Here is a 27,723-nt window from a genome sequence, read left to right as displayed (position 1 = left end):
TGGCTGCTTCCTCCCCCTCTTCACCCTGCCTCCCCGCCAAGCTCTGGCCACTGCTGCATGGGCCATCCCGCGATGCCTCCATCCTTCCTCTCACCCACTCTGGCCCCCTTGAACACCACCGACAACCCTCCAGTGTGGATCTCCAGTCCACACCGCTCCTGGGACCCCTCCTCTGCTTGATGTCTAACTGGCATTTCAACCTTAGCAGATCCGAATTTAAGCCTGGCCGCCTCTCCCCAAGTCTGCCTCCCCCAGGCACGACCCCCTGTTGCCCAGCCACAGGAGGGGCGCCCTTGGACCTGACCCAGCTCTCTGGGGAGGCCCAGCTAAACTTTGGGGGCTCAGACCAAACCCTCGGGACGGCCTCGCTCTTCTCTCTCACGCCTTGCACTGAACCTGTCTTGTGTCCCATTTTTGGCTCTGCCTTCAAAACACACCCAGAATCCAATCCCTTTTCACCACTGCCAGCTGCCTCTCACCTCCGTGATGGCAGCAGCCTCCTCGCTGGCCTCCCTCCTTCACCTGAGGTCTAGTCACCAAGCAGCAGCCGGAGAGAGCCTTTTAAAGAGCGACCTTGCAGGGGCCTGGCATGCAGTGGCCGTAAACAGCAGCCTTCTCAGTAGTGCACACAATTTGTTGTTTGTCTGAGTCGCCCTAAGGGACCTCGGAGACAGCCCTTTCCAATGGACATTCATGTCTCTGACCTCGTGCTGTCCCCAGTCTAGGCTCCAGGGCACCATGGCCAGGGTTTAACCTGGCCAAGTTGTCATGTCCACCTGCACCAAGTTGCAAAACAAGGAGCATGTGATTAAAGCCCTGTGCAAGGCCAAGTTCAAGATCCCTGGCCACCAGAAGATCCACATCTCAAAGAAGTGAGGCTTTACCAAGTTTAATGCGAATGAATCTTAAGACGTGGTGGCTGAGAGGTGGCTCATCCCAGACGGTTGTGGGGTCAAATGCATCCCCACTTGTGGCCCCCTGGACAAGTAGCAGCCCCTGCCCCTCCTTACTCATGCCCCCCAATAAATCCTACTTCCTGTCCAAAAAAAAAGTGAGACCAGACCATCCTCTGTTCACATCCTCCAACGACTCACACATTGCTCAGAGTGGAAGCCGAAGCCCCTATGGTGGCCCCCCTCCCCCTCATCTCCTTGACCTCATCTCCTCCCACTCTTGCCTGTGGTCACAGTGCTGCCTGCAGCCACGCTGGCTTCCAGGAACATTTGCACCACAGGACCTTTGCACCTGCTATCCCTGCTGCCTAGAATGTTCTTCCTGCAGACATCTGCACGGCTTATTCCCTCGCCTCTGTCAAGACTGTTCAGGTGCTAGCTTTTCAGGGAGGCCTATTCTGACCACCCAATTTAAAACTCTGACCCCTCTACTTCCTCTTCCAATCCTCCTTACTCTATTTTTCTTCCATAACATTTATCACCTTCTAAACGACTATCTGAGTCACTTATTTATCATGTCTCCTGTCTGTCTCCTCCCCCTGGCAGGTAAGCTCCTTGTCTGTCCTGTTTATAACCTGAGCGCTAAGGCAGCAGCACGTGGTCAGCCCTCGGGATGTACTGGCTGACGGCTCAGTGGATTCTACCCAGCAGGGAAGCATCTGTCTCCTGCAGGTGGAAGGTTGCACAGGGATTCCCAGGGCTGCAGGGTCTCCCAGGTTGGGGCACAGCTGGCTGGGCACAGGCAGCAAGAGCCAGGCAGGGCCAGCTGGTCCTCTATGGGTCCCGCCATCTATAACTGCTTAGGCCTCACTTGGACCCTTCCAGGCCCTGTCCTGGCGTTGGGGCTGCAGCCCAAGGGTGACCCTACACCCACGTGCTGATTATATATTTGTTGGAGGGGCGTGGGGGGCACTTTTTCCCCGGCTGGGACCCCCTTACCCCAAGCATGGCTGCAGACATTCTCAAGGACACTGGAGTCCCAGACGTCCAGATATCAAGCCTCACCCGGACAGCTGCCCTCCTCCCTCCAGACCTGGCTTTGTTTTTATCAACGACGCGGTGGAGTTGGCCTGAGAGGACATTGCGTGCTCCCACCTGCACTGTCCTTCCCCAGCGCAGCTGCGGTGGCTCCATGCTGCTTCCTTGCCCCTGCACACGCTGCCCTGGTGTGGCCTGTGTCGCCTGCCTGGCAAATGCCTCTCCCTCTTTCCAGGCCACTGCCCCACGGGGTTCTCCAGGCCTTCCCCAAGTCGGTGCTCAGTGGCTCCCCCACCAATACAAACAACAGGACCTGGGCCTTGGTGTTCTGCACCCTGTTCTGTCGCCCCTGTCTTGAGTTGCATGTGAGCAACTCGAGGCCACCGGACACCCAGCCTGGAGCAGGTCCCCAGCACAGAGCAGAAGGAGCTACAAGAGGGAGGTGGCCTTAGCGGGCTGGGCGTTGCTGCCGTGTGTGCCCTGCTCCACCCTGGACCTCAGCTCTGCTGACACTTGGGGCCAGGTCATTCTTTGCTTTAGGGCCTGTCCCATGCTGGTAGGAAGTCTGGCAGCATTCCTGGCCTCTACTTTCTAGGTGCCAGTAGCACCTTCCAGTTGTAACAACCAAAAAATGTCTCCAGACATTGCCAAGTGTCCTGAGGGGCAAAGTCTCCCCCAGCTGCCCCAGAGACTCTCTTAGGGGCTCTAGTCTCCTTGTAATAGGGCAGGGGCGAGCCATGAGAGATGCTGAATCAGCCGGATCTCAAAGAGGAAACTGGCTACCATGGCAGGCACAGCCCCTGCCCACCAAAGTGAGGAGCAGGGAGGGTCCTCCCTCAGCTGGTGGCTGAGTCCAGGGGTGGCAGCCTCAGCCACCAAGGAACCAGAAACGTTAGTTTCCTGACCTGGGCCAGGGTCTTGGCCCAGAGCCTGCAGGGGGCTGAAGAGAGGGCTGTGGGTGAGGACTCAGCTGCCCCACCCGAGTGCCCATCAGTCCCTCATGGGTCTCACTGGGGCGACAGGCCTGGCCGCCGCCCGTCCTCTGGGTGACCCTTGAGGAGCGCCTGGTTCCGAGTAGGCTGAGTCAGAGACTGGCCAGGAGCCGGGGACGACTCCTGCCCTAGCACAAGGTGCAAACGACTTTGACCGGAGGCAGCTGCTCCCGCCACCAGCAGACGATGGAAATCACGCTCTCGCAGACAACCACCTCAACTCACGCGTACTTAGGCGCTGTGCGGACACTCGGTCCTCCCAGCAGCCCTGTGAGTCTGACACTTTATATCCCCTTTACAGAGACGGAAATGGAAGCACAAGGAAGTTAAATCCATTCACTCTTTCAGAGCGATTTCCTGAGTGTCGACTAAGACTTGCCCAAGGTCACTCGCTAGCCGGTAAGACATTGCTGGGTCCCTGGTGCTGCACCGTCCGACCACAGAGACGCCTGGTGCCTCCCTGAGCAATGCGGGGTGTCCTCAAACCCTGCTCCCTGGAGGCCCCACCACTGCCCCAAGCAGAGCAGCCCTGCTACTACTTGCCCACAAACCATTTTGCATGGGGGGGAAGGCTCTTCCTACTGACATTCTGAGTCTGAGCTTGGGAAAGGCAGGAACCGCAGAAATTTCTGCCCAAGCCTGGGCCCAGACTGTATCTCCCACTTCTATTGAGGTAGGTAACCCCACACCGGTGAGTCAGGAGCGGATTGATGGCCTGTCCACCAGCCAGGAGTCCTGCCAACATAACAACAGTTCTCGGGAGCCCTTCGAGTCCCCAGGTTGGCTCCCCACACGCAGGCCCAGGCCTCTGCCACCTTCTGGGGACCAGTGATGAGCTGAAGCAGAGACCAGCGAGCTGCATGGCTCCCAAAGCTGGCATGCCAGGGCCATGGGGGACGTGTAACACCCCCAGGGCCACCACTCGGAGGGCCTTTTAAACCCAAGCAGACAGGATTGTTGCGGACGACTCATAGGTTCTGATATATTTTAAAGTCACATAGCATCACCCTGTACATGTGCAACTGTACTCCTAAGAGCATCGATAAGGGCACACAATTTTGTTCAGACCCACTTACCCTCGGGGAAGGGAGAAAGGCCAGGCAAGGGGAGGCTGGCGGGTTGCCTGGCGTGGGGGCACCACCCAGCCACAGGTGGCGTATAAGATCTCGTTCCCTTTCTCTGGCCCTGCAAAACCACGTGCAATTGTAGTTTTGCACAATGAAATCTCACTTTAAAGGCACCTGAGGAGACTTTTTGGGTAAAAAGACTTTGTGCTAAGTGGGGTTTTTTTTTTTTTTACATCTTCTATTTTAATTTGGTTAACTGATCTTTAAAAAGTGGGGGCATACCTAAACTAGCCAACAGAAAAGTTAGCTGAGTTAGATTAAGTTTGTCAAATGCCCGACTGGCAGAGCTCTTACAATTTTATGTGAATTTCTCCCATGGGAGGGGGCTGGCATTTGGGCACAACGCTCTCGCAACACCATGTCTCTGAGCGACTGGATGAGACGCTGGCCTGCGGGGGCACTTGGCACCTGGGGGCATCTCCACCCCAGGCTCTGGGGGTCTCCCGCTGGAGGGACGATCAAAGGTGGCTTAACTCACTGAGGGGCTCACACTTCAGTGGCGCATGCGGGAGCTTCGCATACTGAAATCTTCAAATCAATGCACGACCAAGTAATACTCCCGCCACCCCTACAAACTAATCACACATCGGAAGACAACAATGCTTTTCCAACCCGGTAGATCTCACGACGGGAACACCCCGAGTCACAAGCGTGCGCAGCAGCCCAGCAGCCGGCCCCGCAGAGCTCTCCCTCCTCCAGCGAGCGCTGTCTGGAGAGGCCCCTTCTTAGCAGCCTTGTCATTCCAGAGACCCACAAGCCACTGTCCCCTCTTCCCCTTCCCACTCACTTGCCGGCGTTCACCAGCTCATCCTTCACCTCAGGACTTGGGGACAGAGCAAGACCCCCCCCAAAGGCGGCGGAGGCCAGGCCCTGGCCATCTGCAGGCCACTCACAGAGGTACCTGGCTGTGGTCCTGGTTGCCCAAGCACCACTTGCTGGGCTGCTACCACGAGCCGGGTGCAGCACCCAGCACCACCGGCCACCACTCCTGGCCCTCACGACAAACCTGTGACACAGGTGACGGTGTCTCCATTTTACAAACAAGGAAGCAGATGACGGGTGGGTAAGTGCTGGGTTCAAGGGTACACAAACAGTGAGGGTGACAACGGCAGGTGGGAATGCAGGCCCCGATGGAGCACTGACTGTGCGCTGAGTGGAGAACCGAGAGTGGCGCCTGTCGGTGCCCCAGCACCTGCGCCGCCTACCCCAGGTTTCTGCCCGGAAGCCACGTGCCAGAGGAAGCTCTGGAAGGTGGAAGGACAGCTACCTCGGGTAGTGGCAATTCTCGAGGTGCCCTTTGGACCCGGCATGACAGTGTTTGCTGCTTTTCCTCAGGCCAGAGCCCTTGAAATAAACACAACCCACACATTCTTGTGTTTGTATAAAAGATATTTACTTCAATTATCACACCTAGGGTGCTAGTGAATAATAATAATACATGGTGTGAGTTTCATACAGTGATATTGCTTCTCCATATCATATAGGGACCGTTGTACAGTGCTGAGAACAAACATCGTATGGCTAACCAAAGACAGAAGGGACAGCGCCGAGCGGCCGACGGGTGCCTCCCCCACCCCCACGCCAGCCAGATCAACTTTGACTCTTAATGTTGAAAACAAATAGCAAGAAATAAAATGTTATCAGAGATGAGTCACAGCAACACAACAGAGGCTTCTCAAAGCTATTTGTACAAAAATGACGCCTTTTTTCTTTTTTCTTTTTGGTCAATTGGGGGGTCTCTGTGAGGATTAAAAAAAAAATCTGTGATTGTGAGTATTAACAAACGAGCTCTAAAAACACCTAAGACTTAGTGCGTTACAGAAAATATAAAATACTGCTAAAATGTAAGACACCACAATCCACTAGGGGGAGCTGAGCTTATTAAGAGCTGTCCGGAAGATTCGGCCACCCTGTGCGCGCGTCTTGTGCTGTTAGTAGTCTGGACAGGAGCGTGGCGCTGCCCGCTGTCACGGCAAGTAGTTATTGCACAAACGCAAAGAGCTAGGTCTCTTACTCAATGGAAAGGGACGTGGGGAAAACCATCTTTTTTTTTTTCTCCATTTTCATTTTATAATAAGCTATTCTCAAATGCTTTAAGAATTTTGAATGAATTCTCACGTCTCCAAAATGCACAGCATTTTCTGAGGGGGTCTCAGATCGGGGGGACATGAGATGCCCATTTTCTCAAGGAAAGAGGTGGAAAATGGTTCGAGAGAGAGAGAGAGAGAGAGAGAGAGAGAGAGAGAAATGCATAGACTAATTAGAAAAAATGGAAACCCTTTGGCGGGTTAGGGGCAGGTGTTTCATTGGAGGGCTTTCTTTCGAAGAAGAGAACAAAATCGGGACCCCCCCCCAACAATGTCAGGGAAGGGGAAGAGTCATGGCCTGGAAGGAAGTGCTCTGCCGAGTGATTCAGGGGTCGGTGGGTCCTTTGCCAGGGGAGCCAGCTGTCTGGCCCCACCTGGGGGTGCGCAGGGCCCCTGCCTTGGCCCGGTGGGAGCTTCCTTCTGCTGGGCCCGGGGGGCTCAAGGCGGCCCCACCTCACCCTCACACTCGATCAGCAAGCATCTGGATGTCTCCCTGGCCATGCCACTGGCCATAGAAAGCTTTGTCCACATCCAACCTTCTTCCACATTTAACCACATTACAAGGGAAAGGGGCTCCCCGCCCATGACCTCCCAGGTGAGTCCTCAAGCCACAGCCGGTACTAAGAAACACTGTTGCTTCGAAAGATGGTTTTGACCAACTTTGTATGCAAGAAAAAGAACAACAACAACAACAACAACAACAACAACAAAAACCAACCAAAACATATCAACCCATGTGAACCTTGCAAGGAAACACTCTCTCACTTGGACGGGACCGTCTGCACCAGGCCGCTGTGCCCTCTCCGACCAGGGCTCGCCACAACTTCATGAACCCAGAAGTCTTACCAGAGGCTCTAGGAGGCTTTGGGGAACTGAACTTGGCTTTTCTAAGTTTCCTCTGCAGCTCCTTGCGAGAGTGTCCTTGACCCCGGCACTCCCTTCCATTGGTAGATTTTTGTTCATAAACTCTCTCGTGTGAAAAGTTAGACACATAGAGACCACCAGTTTTTGAGTGGCTACTCTGGCGACAGGTGTTTGACTCTGCTGGAGAAAGCCCCTCTGCCCCCCTCAGACAATTCCCCAGACGCTTCAGTTCTCTCAGGCAGAGGACAGTAACCACTGGAGTGATAGCAAAAAGCATTTATAACAACAACAACACAAAACAACAATACACTCCTGATACGTACTTAAATGATTAACCTAATAATAAATAGAAGAGGATAGAAATAATTTTTTTTTTTCCCTCAAAGAAACATCCTTTTATAATTATCCTCATGCACACTGGCAGGTCAGTAGCAGTCAGTCCATCTCAACGAGACAAGGTTAAGTGCTGGAAGGGACGGCTGTAGTCTCAGACACTCAGGAAGGGTCTCAGCTGCGGAATCACGAGCCCCCGCCACCCTGCCTCACCGGGCCAGCGCTTCCGGCCAGAGCCCGTGGCCCCCGCACGCCCAGCTCAGTGGTCAGCGACAGGCAGGCTGGGAGACTGAGGTGGGTGGGGGGGGCGGCCTGTTTTCCCTTCGGTTCATGAACAAACGGAACTACAGTGAACATACTCATCCACAACCTGAATCGTCCTGGTCTAAAGCTTACTTTGAGTTCATTTGGTGTGCAATACGTTATCTTTTAAAAATGAAGAAAAATGATTTCTATTGCACAGAGCTTTTACACATAGTCATGCATTTAAGTGCTTTCTGTTTAAAGCAAACTACAAAAAAAAAAAAAAAAAAAAAAGAAGAAAAAGGAGGAAAAAGGAATTTATAAAACAAAAGCAGCTCCGCGCCACTTCAATGCGTCTTGCTGAATGGTGTCTGGTTTCACCAACGGAAGTCCCAAGGCTTCCGCACACACTGTGCTTCTGATTATTTCCATAGGGATGTAGCCGTGACATTGGGATATAAGGCACCTTTCCTTTCTGATCACAGAAAGCTTGATACATAGCATACAGCATATTTTGTGGTAGAAATTAAAGCCTAAACACTACAGAAATTACAGTAACGCAGACTACACTTCTTAACAATTATTGAATAAACTAAAATGATCCATGAAAAGGAACTCAAAGGCATTTTAAAAGTTTAATAACAGGGGGATGGGGAAGTGCACATTTATGCATAGCCTCACGTCTTTCTCTCACCAGCCTTTTTTCAGGATTTTTTCGCCTACAATGCCCAACTTTTAAAGTTAGCATTTTGGAGTAGACTAGGCGCTTTGGAAATGTCTTGTTAAAGCTAAATGTCACTTCATCCAAAAATGAAAACTCGAGATGATGCCACTGACAGCGTGGACATGGTCGGTATCTTTGGAGGGGAGGTGGCGGTGGGTGAGGCCGGGGCAGGAGGGGCGGTTCCCAGGAGTGGGGTGCACAGGAGAAAGTCGCATTTCCTTCTACGCGCCCTCCCATCCCCGGCCAGGGGTGAGGTGCACAGGCCGTCAGGGCTTCTGGGGTGAGGAAGACTCCGGGCTGGGGCTCAGTTTACATTTGGCTTCCTGCACCCCACACTCCGGCTTCTGTCCTGACGGACCCCGAGGGTCCTGGCCTTAGCTTCTAGCCCATCTCTAAGGGTTTCACAGCCTGAATCTTCTTTAATTTTATTGGGAACTCATGTTCCCTTTCCCCCAGTGGTTTTCATCTACAAAAAAAGCAAAACCTGAAGGGACTGGAAATAGAATTGTCAAACTGGTGCACCCTCCTAGCACGCAAGTGTGCCGGCCAAACCGGCACTGCACACCGGGAGATGAAACCATGTCACTTTAGAGTCCCAGGCCGCTACCTCACCACTTTGGGGACGAGCCCTGCCCTGGTGGTCACAAAGGCTTCCTTAATGTTGTCGAGGCCCAAATGAAACTGCAGAAGTGCTGGCAGGGATTTCTAAATGTGAGCTTTTCCTGGTAGATGCCCAAGTACACGATGACAGCACAAATCCTCAGGATGCCACTTCCAAATTTTCTCCCTCAGGAGAACACTTTGGCCACCAGAGTGGGTGGACCCGTATCCAACCAGCAGCCCTGGGAGCTGGTTTTCTGCAGCACTGGATGGAAACTGGCAATGTTCTTCTGGGGAGAAAGGGTCGTGTGACTGTAGGCTGGGCCTGCAGGCTGGAGAGAGCCATCTACCCCTTTCTGTCCTTGAGATATTTGATGTTTGCAAAAGTGAGCTTCCAGCGAAGCCAAAACCATGACCCCCAGTGCCAGACACAATTGACACTAGACAGCTACAGCATCCCCCAGTGCCAGGTAGGATCCTGGGGACGCGTCCTCATGTGGCCACGCTGGGGCAGCCCAGGGTGAGGAAAATGGCTGTGATAGATCTTAACAGCTGAGCAGGAAAGCAAAGGCAGACCAAAGACAAGGCCCTCTGAGGCCTGAGACCACCTCCCTGCTTGCAAAGGAAACAGCTGCTGGAGCTTTAGGAACAGGTGGAAGTCAAGAGAAAAATCCATGTGCCTTGCAGAGCACAGCTGTCTGTCCATGTTGTGCTCACAGAAGAGACAAAAAGCCTGCCCACCAGGCCAAGAGATGCTCACGTGTGCCATGCGGTAGCTCTCCCACCCACCCCCAAGCCCACGTGCCTCACAGCTCTGCGGGGTGTGGTTCTGAGTGACATCACATGGCAAGCACAGGCCAGTGAGGTAGAAGGGGATGATGAGTGTGAAGATGAGGGAGGGCATCCAAGGAGGGATGCCCCCCCCACCACCGAGGCGTGGCAGGAGCCAAGCCTCCAGCCTAAAGTACCATAGCTAACAGCTCTCCCTGCACAGCTGGCCTGAGGCCCCAGAAAGCTGGGCCTTGGAAGGACTGAGGGCAGACTTCGGATTTTACTGGGCTGCCGAGAAGTGCACGTCATAGTGCATTTAAGGCAAAGGCCATTGTCCCTCAGCTCAAGATCCAGTAGGTCACTATCACCACTTTACTTTGTGCTAGTCCCCGAGGGACATGTGTGTTTTTCCCCTGGCCCTGCTGCTATTCTTCAGGGAGATCTGTTTTTCTAAAATCAGATGAATGAGAAACATTGCACAGAGTGTCAACAGAGTTCATCAATCACCCCTGTATAAAAGGACATGAGTTCAGGAGAAACAAAGAAATCCAGTCCAACTTCAGTCAGGAAGGCACCTGCCTGTGACTGAGCTCATCTGGTGACTCCTGTTCCCATCTCTCTTCAGGCACAACTGTGGCACATGGTCTTAGGATCGTTAGCCACTTTTCTGGATTACAGCACGACCTGCTTCCTGCTCAGTTTTCTCGTGAGCTGCATGCCTGACCTTAGCACTGGCCAAGAAGGCAGATGGGGTGCGCAAGAGCTTGCCATCTGGTCCTGGGGGGGGGGGGGGGCCACAGAGAGAGCACAGAGGAACACTCAGCCCAGAGCTCTGTCACACTCTGGGCCTTGACCACCAACCAGCAGACCTGCACGGCCACGTCAGACAGGATGGTTTTTAAGTGGGGAGGAAACAAAGACGCCAACAGGAAGGAAACCGGGCAGGGAGGCATTTGTGCTTTGGAAGGACAAGGGAACTGTCCCAGCGAGGCCGGGAACTGTTATCTTTGCCTCAATTACTTTCATAGACAGAGCAGTGGGGTTTGATAGCCGTCCTATGAGTCATGATCCTGGCATTTCTCGGAGATTTCTCCCAAGCCTGCATCCTGCCCTGATCCTGCCCCTGCAGACCCTGCCCTGGAGATGACCAAAGCCACCTCACAGGGTCATGCTTCTCGGGCAGGGCGGCGAGGAGAACAGAGTTGAGCTACAACGGCCTTGATGAGCCTTTCTAAAGAAGAGAGATCTGGTGAACAGAAACCACAGACATCTTGACGGATCCAGAAGTTCAAGAGGGGAGGTCACCTGGGAGCTAGGTGGGGACAGAAGACTCTCTTTCCTGGGGTGGAAATGAGTGGGCCACAGGTCTAGGACAGAACCTACATGCCTGCCACCTCGGATACCACAAAGGAACGTGGGCAGGAACCAAGGGCCAAGAGGCTAAATGTGAACACTGATTTTATGCTGAGCCTCCACTTAGCCTGCTAAGTAATGGCAAAAACCTTAAGTTATGAACACTGCCTCCAATTAACAAAAAGAAGCCATTTCAAATGGTATAATGGAGCTTGTAATTAAGTGTTAGTGTTTTATATGGAACCGTTTCCCCCAGGGGAGAGGTACAAATCAGCTTTTTAAACTGATAGAGCGTAAAGAGGAGGAGGGTCGGCTGCCTGCTACTGCTTGGAACGCCAGCCAGCGGAAGGGAGACCACACCAAGAGGACACTGTTCAAGGCACTTGAATATTGCTTATCAAGATGAAAGATTAACCCTTAGACTCAGACTGAGGGGCCCAAAGAGGAGGGGGTGCGCCCCCCTCCACAGGTTGCTGTGTTATTTAGTGGCAGCTCTTAGAAGTATTACAGACAGTGCTAGCTTAACACAAAAGATTGTAAGGTTTGAATCTCAAAAGAAAAATAAATAATACAGGAAAAAATAAAACCACAGAACTGCAAGCAAAATTTAACCAACTGATTGTATCGAGCACCCAGATGTAAGTCTGGCAAAAAAGACAGAATGGAAATCAACAATAACCTAGTTAGAAATTAAAATAAAAAAAAATAAAAATAACAAAAATGACTAAATTGCTTGGAAGGGCCAAAGTGGCTGTTTTAGACTGTTACTATTTGGCCACTAGGATGGAGAAATCTATGTTTTTTTCAATTTCCTCGGATTTAACACCTTTGTAAATAACAGTCATGCCTTTAAAACTAAAACACTAGCCTACGATTTCCTGTTAACTCCCTGCTTTTCATTCTAACGAAAATTAGATGATATTTAGAGATTCATCACACATGATGACAAAAGTCCCTCGAGGTTTTCGTGGAGAGGACACCACAGTTCTGTCGGCGGCTCTGCTTCTCACTGTCCTAAGGGTCACTGATGCAAACTCACTCTTCTGAATGCACCTGAATCGAGCCAGATGTGGATCCATTTCCCCTTAAGCTCCTCCATTTTGAATTCTCTCCTCACTGAACCGATTTCAAGTTCAGAAATGATGCAACCATCAAAAGACAAACAAAACAAATGGCCTGCCTCCCAGCCTCCTAGAGCCTTCTGAAAACTTCTCATTCATGAAAAGGCATTGTCTTTAGTGTAGTGACTCTTAAAATTTGTGAAAACTTGAACTAAGTGCTGCAGTTGCAGGTTAAAAGACTGTAAATGAAATACATAATCTCTAAAACATCATGCAAGAAATGTGGTTGCACATCTTACAGTCAAAGTCCTACAAGTTAATTAATAACAAGCACACTGAGGTGTAATAGCGGGAGCATACCTTTAAAATTATAACTCCCTCCCACCCCCCCAAATCAAAAAAAGTAATATTAATTAAACTTAAGAAATAATGAATGCACCATTAAAAATGTCATCCAAAGATGTTGACCTAAGACAAAGGTTTCAATGATACACAATACGGTCAAAAAGTTTTCAATCAGTAATATACAGTATGACAACTACATCTTGTAAATTATACCCAATACTGCCGGCAGTCTATCCCTCTAAAGAATATTTGCCCCTTTCATCCCTTCCTAACAATCAGATAATAAAATACAGCACCTATAAATAAGCAAAAAAAAATATATATATATATACCGAAATCATCTATTGTTAGTTTAAAGATATGGCAATAAAGGAGTCTAAATTAGCAAACTTGTAGAAGCCATAACTGATAAAACAGCTTATTGAAAAAAGGTGGCAGTAATGCACTCTATGTGTGCACAGGTACTTAAGAAAATACACAGACGTATAAAATTGCACACACACACACGCACGCACACACTCATCCACCTCTATTCTCACGCATATACACATAGACAACAGGAGGAATCAGAGACAAGTTAGACTTCTGATTTGTACTTAGACTGCCTTAAACTGTGCATAAAAGAACTTTCTAAGAGGTGAACTGAATGCAGGGCAAACGGTCTGGCATGGAAGTGAAGAGCATCAACGAGTTGGTGTGAGTTTGGGCCATCTCTACAGGGGTGGGAGCGGAGCCCAGAGTGCCACGTTCTCTCTTCTGCAGGGAAGGAAGCTTCCCACGAGTTCAACAGGGTCATCAGTGCTTGTGGTGGGAAGAAAGGGGAAGAGAGAGTGCGCAAGAGCCCTGCCCAGGCCCAGAGAGCATCTTCCCTGGGAAGGCTCAGTCCATCAGGTGCCCAGAAGAGTGGTGTGAGGTGAGGTGCCTTCTGTGCCCAGGAAAGACTCGTAGACCGCTGTCTACACAGAACTGCCCGCTGTGACCTTGCTGGCCTACTCTTTCCTCCTTTCTTTCAATGCTCACACATGTGCAGACGCATGGACACAGACAGACACCATAAATTAAACAAAATGAACAGGTACATGCTACAGTTCTAACTTGTCTCCTAAACCTCCGAGATATGAGGTCTGATCAGCGTGCTCTGCGGTTAGAGGTTAAAAAGCAGATTATAAAATACCTAGATTCGGATCTTTTCTTTTTGTCCTGATTTGGCCTAGAATGGAGTGTATTAAACAAACTCTGGTCAGCAAAAGCCCAGAGTCAGTTAAAGCTATGGATCAATGTGCACTACATGTCAGGATTCTATTCACGTACAAGAAAACACTACATCAGCTACCACAAAATCAGATATTTTCCTGATGTGACTTTTCTTTTTGTTAAAAAATATGTGGAGTAAATGTGTTTTATTTTAATTCAAAGTTTCAAACGAGAAGATTCTTTTCTTGAAAATATTTAGGAATCCAAACTAGTGTGTTTAGAGTCGGTTTGACTGTGCAATCTCTTAGTGGCAACTGAACAGCTACAAAAACTTTCTTTTTTAATTTTTCTGAAAAATCCCCCCCCCCTTTTTTTCCTGGTTTAAGAAGATAATAGTGTATTATCGCTCTGAAGCCATTAGATGGCAGATAAAAAGCCCCCTTTTAATATGTGGGTTTGACTTTTTTTTTTTTAAAGCCCACACGAAAGAGGAGGGCGCAAGGCAAAGCTGTAAGAGTTATTCCAGAACCTGTGGAAATCACTTAGGGCAATAAAAAAAACACTTCAGGGTACAAAAAAGCTCGACTACACATTTCCGTTTTCTTCCTTGAAAACACGACATAGATTGGGCTTAATGCTCCTTTGTTTTCTATATGCACCTTGGCCTATGGCGATTTTGCCCTGTGGCCCGCAGGGCGTAAGTGCGCAACACGGTCCCGGCCGCGGAGTCGGCGCCCGCCCCGGCCCGGCTCGGCCCGGCTCGGCCCAACTCGGCCCGGCTCGGCCGGATCCGGCTTGGCCCGGCTGGCGGGGCGGGCGGCGCCCTCTCAGAACTCCCATTCGATGGGCTCCTCCCGGCTGGCGGCCTTCTCCAGGCGGTGGATTATGCTGTTCAAGTTCGCGGCCTTCTTCTTCCTCAGGGGGTTGTCTCGCGAGTCCCTGGCGCCCGCCGCCTCGGGCAGGCCGAAGAGGCTCTGCAGGGAGCTGGGCCTGCGGGCGGCCGCGGGCGCGCTGGTGCTTGGCAAGGCGGAACTCCTCGGGGCGCCGTCCCGGGCCGCGCCGGGGCCCTCCCCGGGCGGGGCGGCTGAGGTAGCGGCGTCCTCCCCGGCCGCGGGCGCGGCGGGGTTTGGCAGGGGCCCCGGGCCGTCGGCGGGGCCCTCGGGCGGCGGCCGGGGCCGGCCCTCCTCGTCCGCGTCTTCCGGACCCGGGGTCCCCGAGGGCGGCGGCTCGGCCTTCTCCGCGGGCCGCGGCGCCTCCTCCCGCTGCGCCTCGGCCGGTCCTCCCTGAGACTTGGCGGCGGCCCCGGGGCCGCCCGGCTCCTCGGCGTCCGCGGCGCCCGGGCCGTCGGCGGCTTCCACGCCGGCCTCCACGCCGTCGCAGCTGTCGCCCTCCGAGCTGGGCGCTGCCCGGCCGCTCCGGGCCGACGGCGAGTCGCTGGCGCCGGCCTGGCCCTGGCTCCCGGCTTGAATTTCTTCAATGAACAGTTCTCTGCGGATCCGAGACCTACGAGACAGAAGTGGCGAGAACCCGTGAGGGGGCCGCTGCGCACCGGCGGGCAAGAGGCCCCTTCCCTCCGCTGCAGGCAAGCTTGTGCTCACACTCCCCCCCTCGACCTGGAAGGCCATTCCCCTCTTCTCCACTGGCACAAAGCGCCAGCGGCATTCATTGAATGGCACATTTCCTCCATCCCATCCCATCCCGCCTCCAGCTAGACTGTGAAAGGCCAGCTCCCATTTATTCTTTGCTCACTGGGCCTAGCATAGTGCCCGGTATACAGTAATACATGCTGGCTGAATGCATAAATGAAGCTGCTTGATAACCTCTGTGTCCTCATCGGGACTTCTTAGAGAGAACCGATGATTGAACAGTGGCCAAAGTGAAAATCTTCAGCTTCCAGCCCTGAGCCACGGAAGTCAGGGGCTTGTGGTCCAGGCTGGGGTGGGATTCCACCAGATTGTGTATTTTCAAGCAATTCCCTCCTCTGAAGGGAGAAGACCAGGGAAGGGTCACTTGATCAAGCAGGTAGGAGACCAAATGTGTAATTTGACACATCAAGTGAGTTTTAATGCAGCCGAGTTCAACCTACAGTGGACAATGTGCTCAATAGAGCCTTCCCCATTGTGAAGCCATTAGTGTCACCATGAAACGGCTCTTGTTAAATTTGCTCCAAAGTTTCTCCTCCCATCATGTGAAGAGTACTAAGGCTCAGTCCCACCTCTCTCCGTTTCTTCCTTAGGGCTGAAAAAGCCCCTAAGAACATGCAGACCATTAGTGGAAAAGCATCTTCAGGTGAATTAGCACCAGCGCCAGGCCCAGTGTCTTGCAGAAAGTCCTGGGGTAAGCAAACCATTTTCTGCAGTACATATAACTCAAAGTTTTCTGAGAGCCTACTCTTTGCCAGGTCCTGTGCTGGCTTAGGGACTCCCCTGGGGAGAATACTGCTGCAGTTTAGTCTATGACCTAGACTAGGTTAGCAGAACTCTGGGGGTGGTGGTTAATCTGTTGCATAGTTATTTGCTTCCTGCAGAGAGTGAGTTCCAATCCTTGTCCTGAAGATTTTTGAGCTCTGGTTCAGAAAGGTGAGGTGCTGAGAAGGCCCCCAGAAATTCCCAGGGGTAGCACAAGACTTTCCTTCTTCTCTGGGGCTTTGGGAGCCTGGGAAATGGCAGCTCCCATGAACAGCTTCCTGGACACTATGTTTCCATGCCCCTTGGCAGCAACATTGCCAGTTGGGGTGAACCCAGTCCAGCCCACCCCAGTGGGGGAGGTGAGAGGCTAAACAGATAGTTAAGGTTTGGTCCTAGTCAGGCCCAGAACAGAGTACAGGCTTTTTGGAACCAGCCGAAGCTGGGTTAGAAACCTGGCTTTGCCACTTACTAGCTGTGCAACTTGGACAAGTTAACCTTTTTGAGCTTCAGTTTTCTTATTTGAAGAATGTAGAGAACAGTATCTTCCTTGCCAAGATGTTATTAAGATCAAACAAAATGTTAAACGTATAATACAGAGTACAAAGTGACACCGAAAAAAATGGTCACTATCCTTCCTATCCTGCTGCCGTGTGTGTGCTGTGATAAGCACTAAAGCTGAGGAAAAGGGCTGGGACATGGGTTTCCACACTTGCCAGCGTGGTTGATGTGAGCAGCAATTGTCTGTAAAATGGGGCCATCAGGTGCGGATTGGAGGATTTTATAAGATGACACATTTATAAAATTCTTGGCTCAGTGCTTGGCCAATACTATGTGCTCAACAGATATGAGACATCCCTCTTAGCCTAGATTTGTCTCTATGTTCAAAAGGAATACTATCTTCTGGTTTAGAAAGATGAGGTACCAGGAGCAGTTCTGGCTTTTAGGCAAGTCACTCAAGGCTCACAGAATGCCATGGCTTTTAGGGCTCAGAAGTTTCTGCTGGGTGAACCAGTTCTTCCAGCAGACCAGCGTCCTGTGGCGTGATGTTCTGGCACCCCTGGCTGCATTCCTGAACAAATGGTCAGCCTGAGATACTTCTAATTCCCTTAAGGTGAAAGCATAAGAGGAGGTAAAGCCTTATTTGTTTGATGGGGGCAAAAATTGACCCCAGGTGTTATTCCCTGAAGGTTCCAGTGGGGCAAGAGAAAATAAAATCAACTTTTCCTATTTAACCCCAGAGGAAAGAATGTAAAAAACTGCCTTCTTAGTTAGGAATTTACAAATCCACTGCATGGGGGCTGAGTGGTGAGTGTTAGTTCTTGTAGGAAGCTTTGTGGGGTATCAGGGCAAGTTGGTTTGTACTGAGCATTTAATGGAAGAACTAAAACCAGGGAGAGAGCGCTCAGTTTGAATCTCCACTCTGCACTTGACCTGTTGGGTGACCTTAGGCAAGTGACTTCAATTCTCTGAACTTCATGCCAGTTCTAAGTGACCTGATGCTCACTTCTCCTTCAACTTGTTTTGTGGCTTATAAAATTCTCCTCTAGTTCAATCCTTCCTTCAAGAGCCTGCTCATTTCCTACCTCTTCCATGATATTTTTCTAGATGTCTGCAGCTGAAATTAATCTGTCCTTGGTTTTCCTGTTAGCCCAGCCTGCTTTGTTGTGCAGTTATTTTTGAAAGAAAGCCTTTATTGAGCATCTACTCTGGACCCAGACCTGGGCTCATTTAATAAGTTTTGAGGTCCTACTGCTATTCTTCCTTTCTCCCTCCTCTCAACCTTTGCCAGGGGTGAATTCTGCTTGGATTACATGCACCAAAGTCATCTCCACAGTGATCATACCATGTGACAAGCATTACCATGGCTGTCAGGAGACCAGCAAGACAAGTGACAGTAGCTAAGAAGCCCCAGGGAGTGTGTTCTAGCCAGGAGACAGTGACTGCCACTCAACTGAGGTAGGGGTGGGGGTTGGGGGTGTGGGGTGCCTGAGGAAAAAGGTGGCCCCATCAGGGCCAGGGGAAATGTTTTGGGGGACATTTTGTATAACCGGTAGTACCTATGTTCAGATACTCAGTAATCTTAGAGCTACACACATTAAAACAGACATAACTTTCAGGAGACTTGAAAGTGCACATTCTAATGCACTTTTGTGTCGAGAAAGTGAAAATGGGATTGCATAACTCCTGGCAAGGAGAAACTCCAGTAAACCTCTGCCCACGTTTCCATTCATTCTCCTTCATTTCACTTATTACTCTTGAAGCTTCCTTCCATGTACAGGGAGCTCCATTATTGTCACTGCTGGCCTCCCTCTGCCTCTCTTTTTATCAGATTGGTAGATCTGGGATGAATAAGCCAGTTGTGCTCAGCTCCTGGACTTTCTCTGTCCCCGTGGGTGTCAACACATGGGGAGGCCTCCCCGGGGCCAGTCTGCCATCATGGGGAAGTGCCTGGTTCTGGGTTTGGGTAGCAGGTCTACTCAGCTCTCCTCACTTCACCTGTATTGGCAATAAAGGTGTGATTTTGGCTTCCTTCTAATATTTTAAAATTTTCTAATTTATTCAGAACCTGGGTGGTTTATTGGGTCCCTTCAGAAACTCCAGTAGAACTTATGGATGAGGGAGGGCCCAGTCAGAGATACAATTTCCCTCTCCATGGGCTACATGTGTGTACTGTCACCTTGGTTTAGCCAGAAGCACCTACCTCAATTTCACTAAGCCCTAAAGAAAACTATGTTCTGATGAGAAGCAGCAACTGAGGCATTAATTTGGGAATTTCCATCAGGCTACTGGCATTCTTGGTTTCTGACAGTCGGGAGTATGGTTATAGCTATGACCAACAATTCGTTGTCTTTCAGAGGATTTCCGTTATCTACTCCAGAACGTTTCTTCCCAGTCCACTTTGTTCTACCAAGAGGGCACCGGGCCTTTACCTGCTTAGGCAAGTTACTCAGTCCCTCTGAGTTTTATATTTTCCATGTGTAGAATGAGCATAATGCTGTATCCCTTCTACAGTTGTGAGGAACAAGTGATACAACATTGTTTAAAACACTTGAGATCTAAGAGATGCTCAGGAAATCTTCATTAACTCATGAACTTTCCCAAAAGAAAGGGTCTTAAATGATTTATTTAACTACAAAATTAATCAAACTAATTTGGAAGGTGATACTGTAAAAGACCCCAAGAAACAAAAAAAATCACCAGGAAATAAATGTTCACTACTGGGAACCACAAATGCCTACACTCTCCCTTATTAAATGGTGCAACCAAAAGGTGACGTTTTTTCCTGGTCCCGGTGGATGTGCATTGTCTCTAACTACGTGATGGTGACTGGAAGGGATTTGGCTCTACATCTTTGGAGGCAAAAACTCCAATAAAACAACATGAAGAACCAATGAAACGACCAAACCCCTGGTTCTCAGTTCCCAGAGCATCATTCCCGTGCGCCATGGATGGCCCCTCTCCTCAGTGCAGACCAGCCCCTTCCTGAGGGCTGACCAGCTGCTCTCTCTTGGAGCTGGGCCTTCCTGGGCTGAGGGCAAGGGCTGTACCTGTAGTTGTGGAACCAGTTGATGACAGTGCTGGTTTTCAGGTTGAGTTGGGTGGCGAGGTCTTCGATGGTTTTTGGTGATGGGTATGGCTTTTGCTGATACGCTCGTTTCAGGGCTTCTTTTTCTTCGGGAGCCAGCACCACTCGGGGTTTCTTCAGCTGGTGCTGGGGCTGGGGGCTGGCGCCCTGGCTGTAGTCAGTGCCGACAGAGGGGGGCTCGCAGGGCTGGCTGTCACTGACTGAGCTGTGCCGCCGCTTCATGTAGGCTGGGGAGGGAGAGACACCAGACTGAGGTCAAGGCCCAGCTGTGAGACCAGCCCAAGTCCCTGATCCCCACTACTAGCATGACAGCACAGTGTCGCCTGTAGTGACCTTTGTGTAGAGAATCTCAGAACACTTGGACTAGAACCATTCTGTCACCTAGCACAAGCTCACCGAGGACCTGGTCTGATGGAATATGAGGTCCCCACGTGTCCCTGCACAACTTAACAGTTCAGTGGGGGACGCAGAGAAGTATTCAGATGGATGCCCACTGTAGAAAGCAATAGGGGAGGCCAGACGTGGTGGCTCACGCCTGTAATCCTAGCACTCTGGGAGGCTGAGGAGAGAGGATTCCTTGAGGTCAGGAGTTCGAGACCAGCCTGAGCAAGAGCAAGACCCTGTCTCTACTAAAAAAAATAGAAAGAAATTAGCTGGACAACTAAAAAAAGTATGTAAAAAAATTAGCTGGGTATGGTGGCGCACGCCTGTAGTTCCAGCTACTCGGGAGGCTGAGGCAGGAGGATCACTTGAGCCCAGGAGTTTGAGGTTGCTGTGAGCTAGGCTGACACCATGGCACTCTAGCCTGGGCAACAGTGAGACTCTGTCTCAAAAAAAAAAAAGAAAGCAATAGGGGAGAGGCCAGCAGGGGGGCTAGAGAGGAGGCTCAGAGGGAGGCGGATTGAGGGAGGGTCCTTGAGGGAGGGAGGATGCTCAACTTGGCCTGGGGAGGGGGTTGGTGAGTCTTCCCAGAAGAGATGACGTTTAAACTAAACCTTGAAGGATGAGGACGAGTTAACCCGAAAAAACAGGCAACGAGGTAGAAGATGGCAAGAGGCTGTTTAGAAAGTGGGAACAGCATATGGAGGCCAAAGGCACAGAACAGCATGGTTAAAGCGGGCACGTGTGCGTGTGTGTGTGTGTGCATGTATGTGTGCACAGAGTGGGATAATGGCAGGACCTGTTGTTAGACATGAAGCTGGAGAGACAGGCAGAGCCAGGGCAGGACAAAAAGCAAGAGAATAAATGGAAAGATTTTATTCAAGGAGCTCAGGAGGAGGGTCTGGGCCAGAGAGAGGAATGTGGGAACCACTAGGATAGAAACTGGCTGAAGTCGATGATAGATGGGAAGCCGGGAAAACACCAGCATACCAGGAATGATCCCAGGGAGAAGCAGCCACAAAGGCTCCAGAGAGATGGGAAGAACACAGGGAACGATGTCACAGAAGGGATGAGTGAGTCTCAGGGAGCCGGTGGCCAACAGAAAGGAGAGTGAAGAGGACCCAGGAAGTCCTTTGGATTTCAGCTGGAGACTGGGAGACCTGAGAGCACAGACCCAGGCTGCGGCAGGCTGGCAGTGAATGGAAGGTGAGGAAGTGATGGCGAGTGTGACGCCTAACTGTAGAAGAAAAGCAAGAGACAGGATGGTTTCTAGAAGGGAAATCCTGAGTGGGTTTTTAAAGACAAGAGAGCTGGATAGGTTGGTGGGTCTTCAGAGCGGGCATGAAAATCCCCCTGGATGGGGCAGGACGCAGGGTATGGAGGAAGGCAGTGACCGCAGGGCCTAAGTCTCAAGATAAACAGAGAGTGACCAGGGGGCTGGTTGGAGATGAGGAGGGGTGGGGAAGTGGCTGGAGCAGGGTGTGGGCGTGGGAAGCACGTGGCTGGCCAGGAGGGACAGAAGAACACCTGAGGCCTGGGCTCGCAGTCTGTCTCTGTGCTGGGGAGTGAGGGGTTAGGGGACGCCGTGGAGGCAGAGACAGGCTGGGAGTCTCAGCGTGTGGGGCCTGCCACTCGAGCTGTGCCTGGGTGGCCTGGTGAGCCAGGGCAGGAGAGTGCTGGGTCTCAGGTTCTGGGGTGCTCAGTGCTGCACCTGCTCCTCTCTGCTGTGTGCAGCAACTGCCAGCTGTGCTTCCAGATAAAAACCACTCTGACTTCCTTAGTAAATGAATCATTCATATGGGTCTTTCTAGTGAGCTAGTTTGGAATATGGTCTGAAAATTCTTTAAAAGTTCTTATAACTGATAGAAGATGAGAAATATTATTATTTCCTTCAAATGGCGTGTCATAGAGCAGCAGCGTCATCAGCAACAGCTGCAGCTGACAGTTATCATTTAGTCCTGAAGAAACTGAAGCTCAGAGAGGTTAAATGATTCACCTGAGGTCACACAGCCAGTTAATTGAGGGAACTGAGGTCTGATGTCAGTCTGTTGAGGGCAGTGCAGTCTGCCCTGCCAGCTGGTGGCTGGTCCCCCTATGTCTGCCCACCCTGCTGGGCTATAGCTGTGAACATGCACTGAGACAGCATCTGTGTGAGCCACAGCAAGCTAAGGAGACAGCAGCAGCACTGATACTCGGGTCTCAAATGTCAAGGGAGAAGACTACTGATGGGCAGCGTGCACCTGTAGCCTCCAGAGCCAAGGCACTGGGGTGTGTGTGTGTTTGTCCATCCATGTGTCCATCCATGTGTTTGTGCAGAGATTGGTTCAAGGGCCATCTCATGAAAGGAACAGAAAAACAGAGGGCAGACTAAGGTAGAGAAGAAGGTTTATAAGAAAGAAAGAAAGAAAGAAAGAAAAAAAAGAAAAGAAAAGAAAAGAAAAGAAAAGAAAAGAAAAGAAAAGAAAAGAAAAGAAAAGAAAAGAAAGAAAAGGGCAGGAATGACAGACAAAGGATGAGAGCGAACGGGAGAAGAAACAGAAGCTCTGTGGGGAGCAGGAAGCGCAGTGCACACGTGGACCATACAGTCTGGATGACCTGCTGCTGCATTTTTTACCGAGGCTAGACTGGGGGGGCATAATTTAAGTTACAGGAATACAAGTTATTTTAAAAACCCTCATTTACTGAGCACTTATGTGTGCAGCTATTATACTAAGTACCTTCTTTCTAGTCCTCCCAACCCAAAGAAGTTACTATTACTATCCTCATTTTACAGAAGAAATAACTTAGGTGAGGAAGTTATTTAACTAACTGGTCATTTTATCATTAGAAGTAGGCAACAGCTGAGAAGCTAAGTCTTCTTCACAGAAAACTAACACAGCATCCTGAGAGGCCAGGAAGGAATGACTGTGCAGTGCTTGAGATTCCTTCCAGCCCCTCCTGCTGGTGTGCACGGGCACCGTGGAGAGATTGCGCTGTGGGTACCGGTCATCACGTCTGACAGGCTGGGTTGGGCCAGTGACAACTTCTCCAGGGACCAGCTCCTGGGAACACCCCCACTAGCGGAGAGAAGGCAGTGCCTTCCCTTTGGGGACCTCGGCAGAAACAGTAACTCTTTTGTAACACAAGATGGCGCCCAGAGCCCATGTGGGGGGCAGAGTGGAGGCCTGGGAGGTCCCTGAAGATGGATTTGGGGGACTAAGGTCCATTTTTCTGGACTGGGATGAGAAATACACCAGGGAGTGGTAAAGTCAGGGCCGCCTCTCTCCTGACGCCCAGGTACTGAGGGCAGCAGCCCCACCAGGCTTAAAGGGGCAGGGCTGCCTCTTGAGAGAGTGTAGGAGACGTTTAAAGTGCTTGGGCAAGTACTGACAATGGTGGAAACTCAGCAGTGGATACACTGGGTTCATGACACTTTTGTTTATGTTTAAAATTTCCCATAGTAGGAAGGTGAAAAATCTTTTTGGGCCTGATGTGGCACCAGGCCTCTGAAGCTTGTAGCACTGCCTGGAGCTGCCCAAGAGGCATGGCCTGTGTCAGACCCATGGTTTCCAGGGCAGGCCAGGGCCCTTTGGAGCAGCTCTCAAGGGGCAGAAGGCCACCGCCTGGGCCCATCGCCAGTGGGCAGCAGCAGTGCCCTTGGATCCCCGTGTGGCAGGCTCTCAGAACAAAGGCAGCAGCTTTGAAGTCAGACAGCCCTGAGTTCTGCTCCCTACTTATACCAGCTGTTGAAATCAGGGAGGTTCCATGAGTGCCTGAACTTCACCATTACCAGATAATGACATTGACACGGGGATACAGTCGTGTGGACTGAGTGGTCTCAGTACAATGCCTGGCAAGTAGCAAGTACAGTACCCAGAAAATGCAAGTCTCCATATTACATAAGGGCCCAGGCCCACACGTTCCTGGAGGAGATGTCGGAGACTCTTGCTCCTTGCTCCTTCTCCAGCCCTTTCCTGGCTGGGTGAGACCAGTGATGGTCAGCTGGAACCTCCTGGTGACCTGAGAGGACTGGCTCAGCTACCCTGTGGGTGGGGCCAGGCCGAGCCACCCAGGTGCTTATGACGCCTTAGTTAAGGGCCTCTGCTTCATTTGATCAAAGGGGGTGGTCAAAGCTTCTTAGGGTCAGGCTAGCAGCTGTGTCCAGTCTCCACACCTACGGGATTCAGTTCAGTGCCCAGTGAACCCAGAGCACTGCAGGTAACCCGAGGTCTGTGGGCCCCCGAGGGACAGACTCACTGAGGAGGACCAGCACTAGGAACTGCAAACATGAGGCAAAGTGGACTCAGCTTTCCGCCACCAAGGCGCTGCCCCTTTGGGTTTTTTCCTATGTTGCAGTCTACAGGCTGCAAGAAGAATGCTAATCAACATTCAAGGTGGCATTTGGATGCATTTGGAGTTACTCCTCTGGGGAGGCTGTACCTCTAGAGGCTAGAAAATAACAGCAAGACAGAGATCTGTTCTGGTAGGAATTTGCTCTGCCACTTTCCATGCTGGGTGATGTTGGTGGAGGCACCTAACCTCTCTGAACCTAAGTTTCCTGATCTACAAAATGCATTTCTTAATTCTCTCTCTGATAAGATAATACACGAGAGCCTCTAGCACATGGTACATATGCAGTAAATGTCGTAATACCCCACCCAGCCACCCACAAGACAAAAGATAGCAACCGAATGAACCGCCACCCAGTGCTGTGCTGCACTCCCCTTGGTTAAAAGCACTCCCAATGCTAAAAAAATCTTTAGATTCAGGCTGCCGGAAGGAAAACGTTACAGATCTTCCCAGTCCTCTTAGGTACTCATTAGCTGATGACTGTCTAAACATCTTTTGTCCTGCCTTACTGTCCCTGGTCATGGGTCACTCCCTCCTCAGCTGTGTGTGAAGGATTGAAAAGAAACAGCCTGTTTGTAAATGAGAAAGCAGCTTATGGGGCAGAGTGGGGAGAAGGTACCTTTCTTCTCCATCCGTTTCATGTCCATCAGCTTCTCCACATTGTTGGGGTCATTCAGCCACAGCTGCATCCGGACAAAGGGCTCCCGTCCCTTCAGACTGAGCTTATGCCAGGGCTTCGGGCGGGCAAGGAGGTCAGAGACGGAGCCTTGGGTGAGCCCTAAGATGGTCTCCCCAAATAAGCGCTGACCTAGAGAGAAAACAGAACGGAGAGAGAGGTGTCACCAAGAGCCAGGGATCTAATATAAGCATGTCAAGGTTAAGATCAGACACAGGAGTTTAAAGGCCCAGAGTCAGGCTAGCTGGGTCCTGGCTTAGAGCAAGCACTTTGCAGAAACAGTCCTTCAACCAGACTTCTACCAAATTTCACTGGCAAGGGAGCTGGTACTGCTCTTGCATGCTGCTTATACACAACAAACCATGTTTCTCTCCAAAGCCTGAAGGCTTTGGGTGAACTGAGACCTGGATACACTTGTAGCATTTCTCAGAGGCCATAAAATTCCTAAACCCAAGCTCTGGAGGCCAAGTAGCAAAGGGAGACCTTTCTTGTACAACCTCGAACCAGGGGGCTGTCTGCATGTCCTTTCACAATTAGCAAGGCCGTCAGGTCTTGCTGAGAAAACAGGGCACTTGACCCAGGGTCACAGCAGGAAGGGAGGAGAGGGCGCCCCTCAGCTCTGTGGTTTTGAAAGGCAGGCCACTGCCATTTCGAGTGCTGCAAGCTTCAGAGGCCTGGTGCCACATCACCCCCAAAAAGATTTTTCATCTGCTCCTGCAGTCTAAGCTGCCTTTGCTAAATGTGGCTCAAAGTGGATCAAAACCCCTTCCCTGATAAGCTTTTCTTCTCCTAGGCAGGGGGGGCAGCCGGCTTCACAGGCTGACCAGAGGGCATTTCGCTCTGGAGAGCACAGCAGCGCGAAGTTGGCCATGTTTGTCAGGGGCTTAAAAAGAAAGGTTCACTTCCCTGAGAGCCATTCAGCTGCCAGTTAAGAGGGCCACCACTTTTAAAGACACAAATTAGACTCAGTCGTAACCTGACTGACCTGACGGGAGAACTAGCTAGAATAAGCAGGACTTACTAGGTGGAAACAGAGGTTGGGATCGGAGAGGCCAGCGTTTGGTCCCACAGAGTGCACAGAACACGGAAACCCAGGGCGGGGAGCACCTCGCACCCTCAGTGGCAGGGGGACCAGTGGACTGGCCTGTTGCGGGGCTCACGTGTGCCATTGGTGACACAGAAACATCCTGCCTGTGTTCCCAGGGAAGATGTAGAAGGACATGACATAACTGCCTTATAAAAAGCAGGCCTCCAAGTAAAAGTTTACTGCGTGTAAAGCTTCAGATTTGAGAAATTAATTTTTTTTATCAGTCATTTTAACTTAAAGATAAATTTACTGATTTTGTAAACCTGTGGTTTCCCTGCTTTCCAAATACTTAGTTTAGCCTATAAGTGACCCAAGTCCTTACTAGTTTTCTGTTGTGGTTGTTTTAAATAAATTTTATTTAATTCCAACCTGGCAAACTAATCTCTTTTTATTGCAAGGAGCTCTTTGTGCTCAGGAAAGCAACATATGTGAACAGCTAGTTACTATTACTTGCCACAATCCCAGTTGTGTGGGGGAAAAAAAATCAAGCAATTATTATTGGAAATTTAAGTGTATTCCTAGCTGTGGCTCTCAGTTGTTTTTTGGTTACAGACCTATTTAAGAACCTGAAGAAAGCTACAGACCCTTACCCAGCAAAACCATCTCCAGTGACAGTGGAGACATGCACGGTAAAGCCAAGGATGAGATTTCACTGTTCATAATCTCTTAAGTGCAATCTTGCAACTTATCAGTGTTTAAAATGAGAATTTTCTTTGGCTGATTTTCAACATTTACATGAAATGGCACTTGCTGTAATGGAGTGGGCAGCAATAATGTATCCGGCCTGCTTCCTTGGACTAGTGACAAGACTGTAAAACAGGGATGCCTCAAGTCTAGGAATCCCTGCACATGTCAATAATTGATGAACATATGGGACTTAGCTGTTTTTTAAAAATCAACAGCTACGTTTTTATTTTTATGAATTAACTTCATTACAAATGTTCTCAGTTGATACTACTTTTTCTCTTGTTCTGTTTTGTACAATGCCTTGTCCAGAGAGTGAGTTAGAAGCCTCAACTGGCCAAGTTGGTCTAACCCCTAGGCTGTTAGGTCACTGGCAAACTTTACTGGAACTCAGCTGCTCCCTTCTCTTCTCTTCTCTGGGAGAAACAAGACACACAAGGCCCCTCCTGAAGGCGATGGACAAATTCCAGCCACTCTTTAGGGCTGTCTTAGCATGCACTGCAGAGGAGCCTGTTGCTCCTTTACCTGACTTTCACACTTGGAAAATGAGAAGGACACAGGGGTTTGGGGAGTGACTGCTTCCATTCTCTATGTGCTTAAACCAGGAGAACCCTGCCTGGTCGATTCCACAGCACAGGATCACAGTAGTTTAAAATGATAAAACACCCTAATATTCTTACAGCCACAGCTGCTGACCAGCAGGACACAGCCCTCAGAGAGCCACCTTGGGTCTGACGCCCAGGGGCAAGGGTGATGGACTTGGTTCCCTAGGGCTGCCCATCCCAGTGGAGGGGAAGCAGAATGGAGGTGGCTTTGGTGGGCAGTGGGACAGCAACAATAATAGATTATATTTAGCTGCCAGGCACAGTGCTGGGAATTGCTGCTACCCACGACCCTACGGCGGGCATTTTTGCTCTAGTTTGGCTGAGGGGATCAGAGTAGAAGTG

At 50.6% G+C, this 27,723-nt stretch overlaps 1 protein-coding gene and 1 pseudogene across 6 annotated transcripts in view; one reads left to right on the top strand and one right to left on the bottom strand.

Moving 5' to 3' along the window:
* CUX1 (cut like homeobox 1) overlaps positions 1–27,723 on the bottom strand; it is a 363,108-nt gene that overhangs the window by 13,184 nt on the left and 322,201 nt on the right. For 3 of the 6 annotated variants that reach the window (XM_045543043.1, XM_045543041.1, XM_045543042.1), the window contains exons 22-24: positions 24,949–25,137; positions 19,582–19,846; positions 14,439–15,128 (exon numbers count right to left, since the gene is read on the bottom strand). The exons of the other annotated variants lie outside the window; for them this stretch is intronic. In XM_045543043.1, the coding sequence (XP_045398999.1) occupies positions 14,453–15,128; positions 19,582–19,846; positions 24,949–25,137 (1,130 nt within the window). In that variant the 3' untranslated portion in view covers positions 14,439–14,452. Of the gene's footprint in view, positions 1–14,438; positions 15,129–19,581; positions 19,847–24,948; positions 25,138–27,723 lie in introns of those variants that run through there. 6 annotated transcript variants of the gene reach the window in all.
* Positions 575–676, top strand: LOC123633744 (annotated as a pseudogene).

This window comes from Lemur catta, chromosome 2, assembly GCF_020740605.2.
Source record: "Lemur catta isolate mLemCat1 chromosome 2, mLemCat1.pri, whole genome shotgun sequence".
In the NCBI taxonomy this organism is placed as follows: domain Eukaryota; kingdom Metazoa; phylum Chordata; class Mammalia; order Primates; family Lemuridae; genus Lemur; species Lemur catta.
Note: the sequence above shows the minus strand (reverse complement) of the source record. Positions and strands in the feature narration are given on the sequence as shown.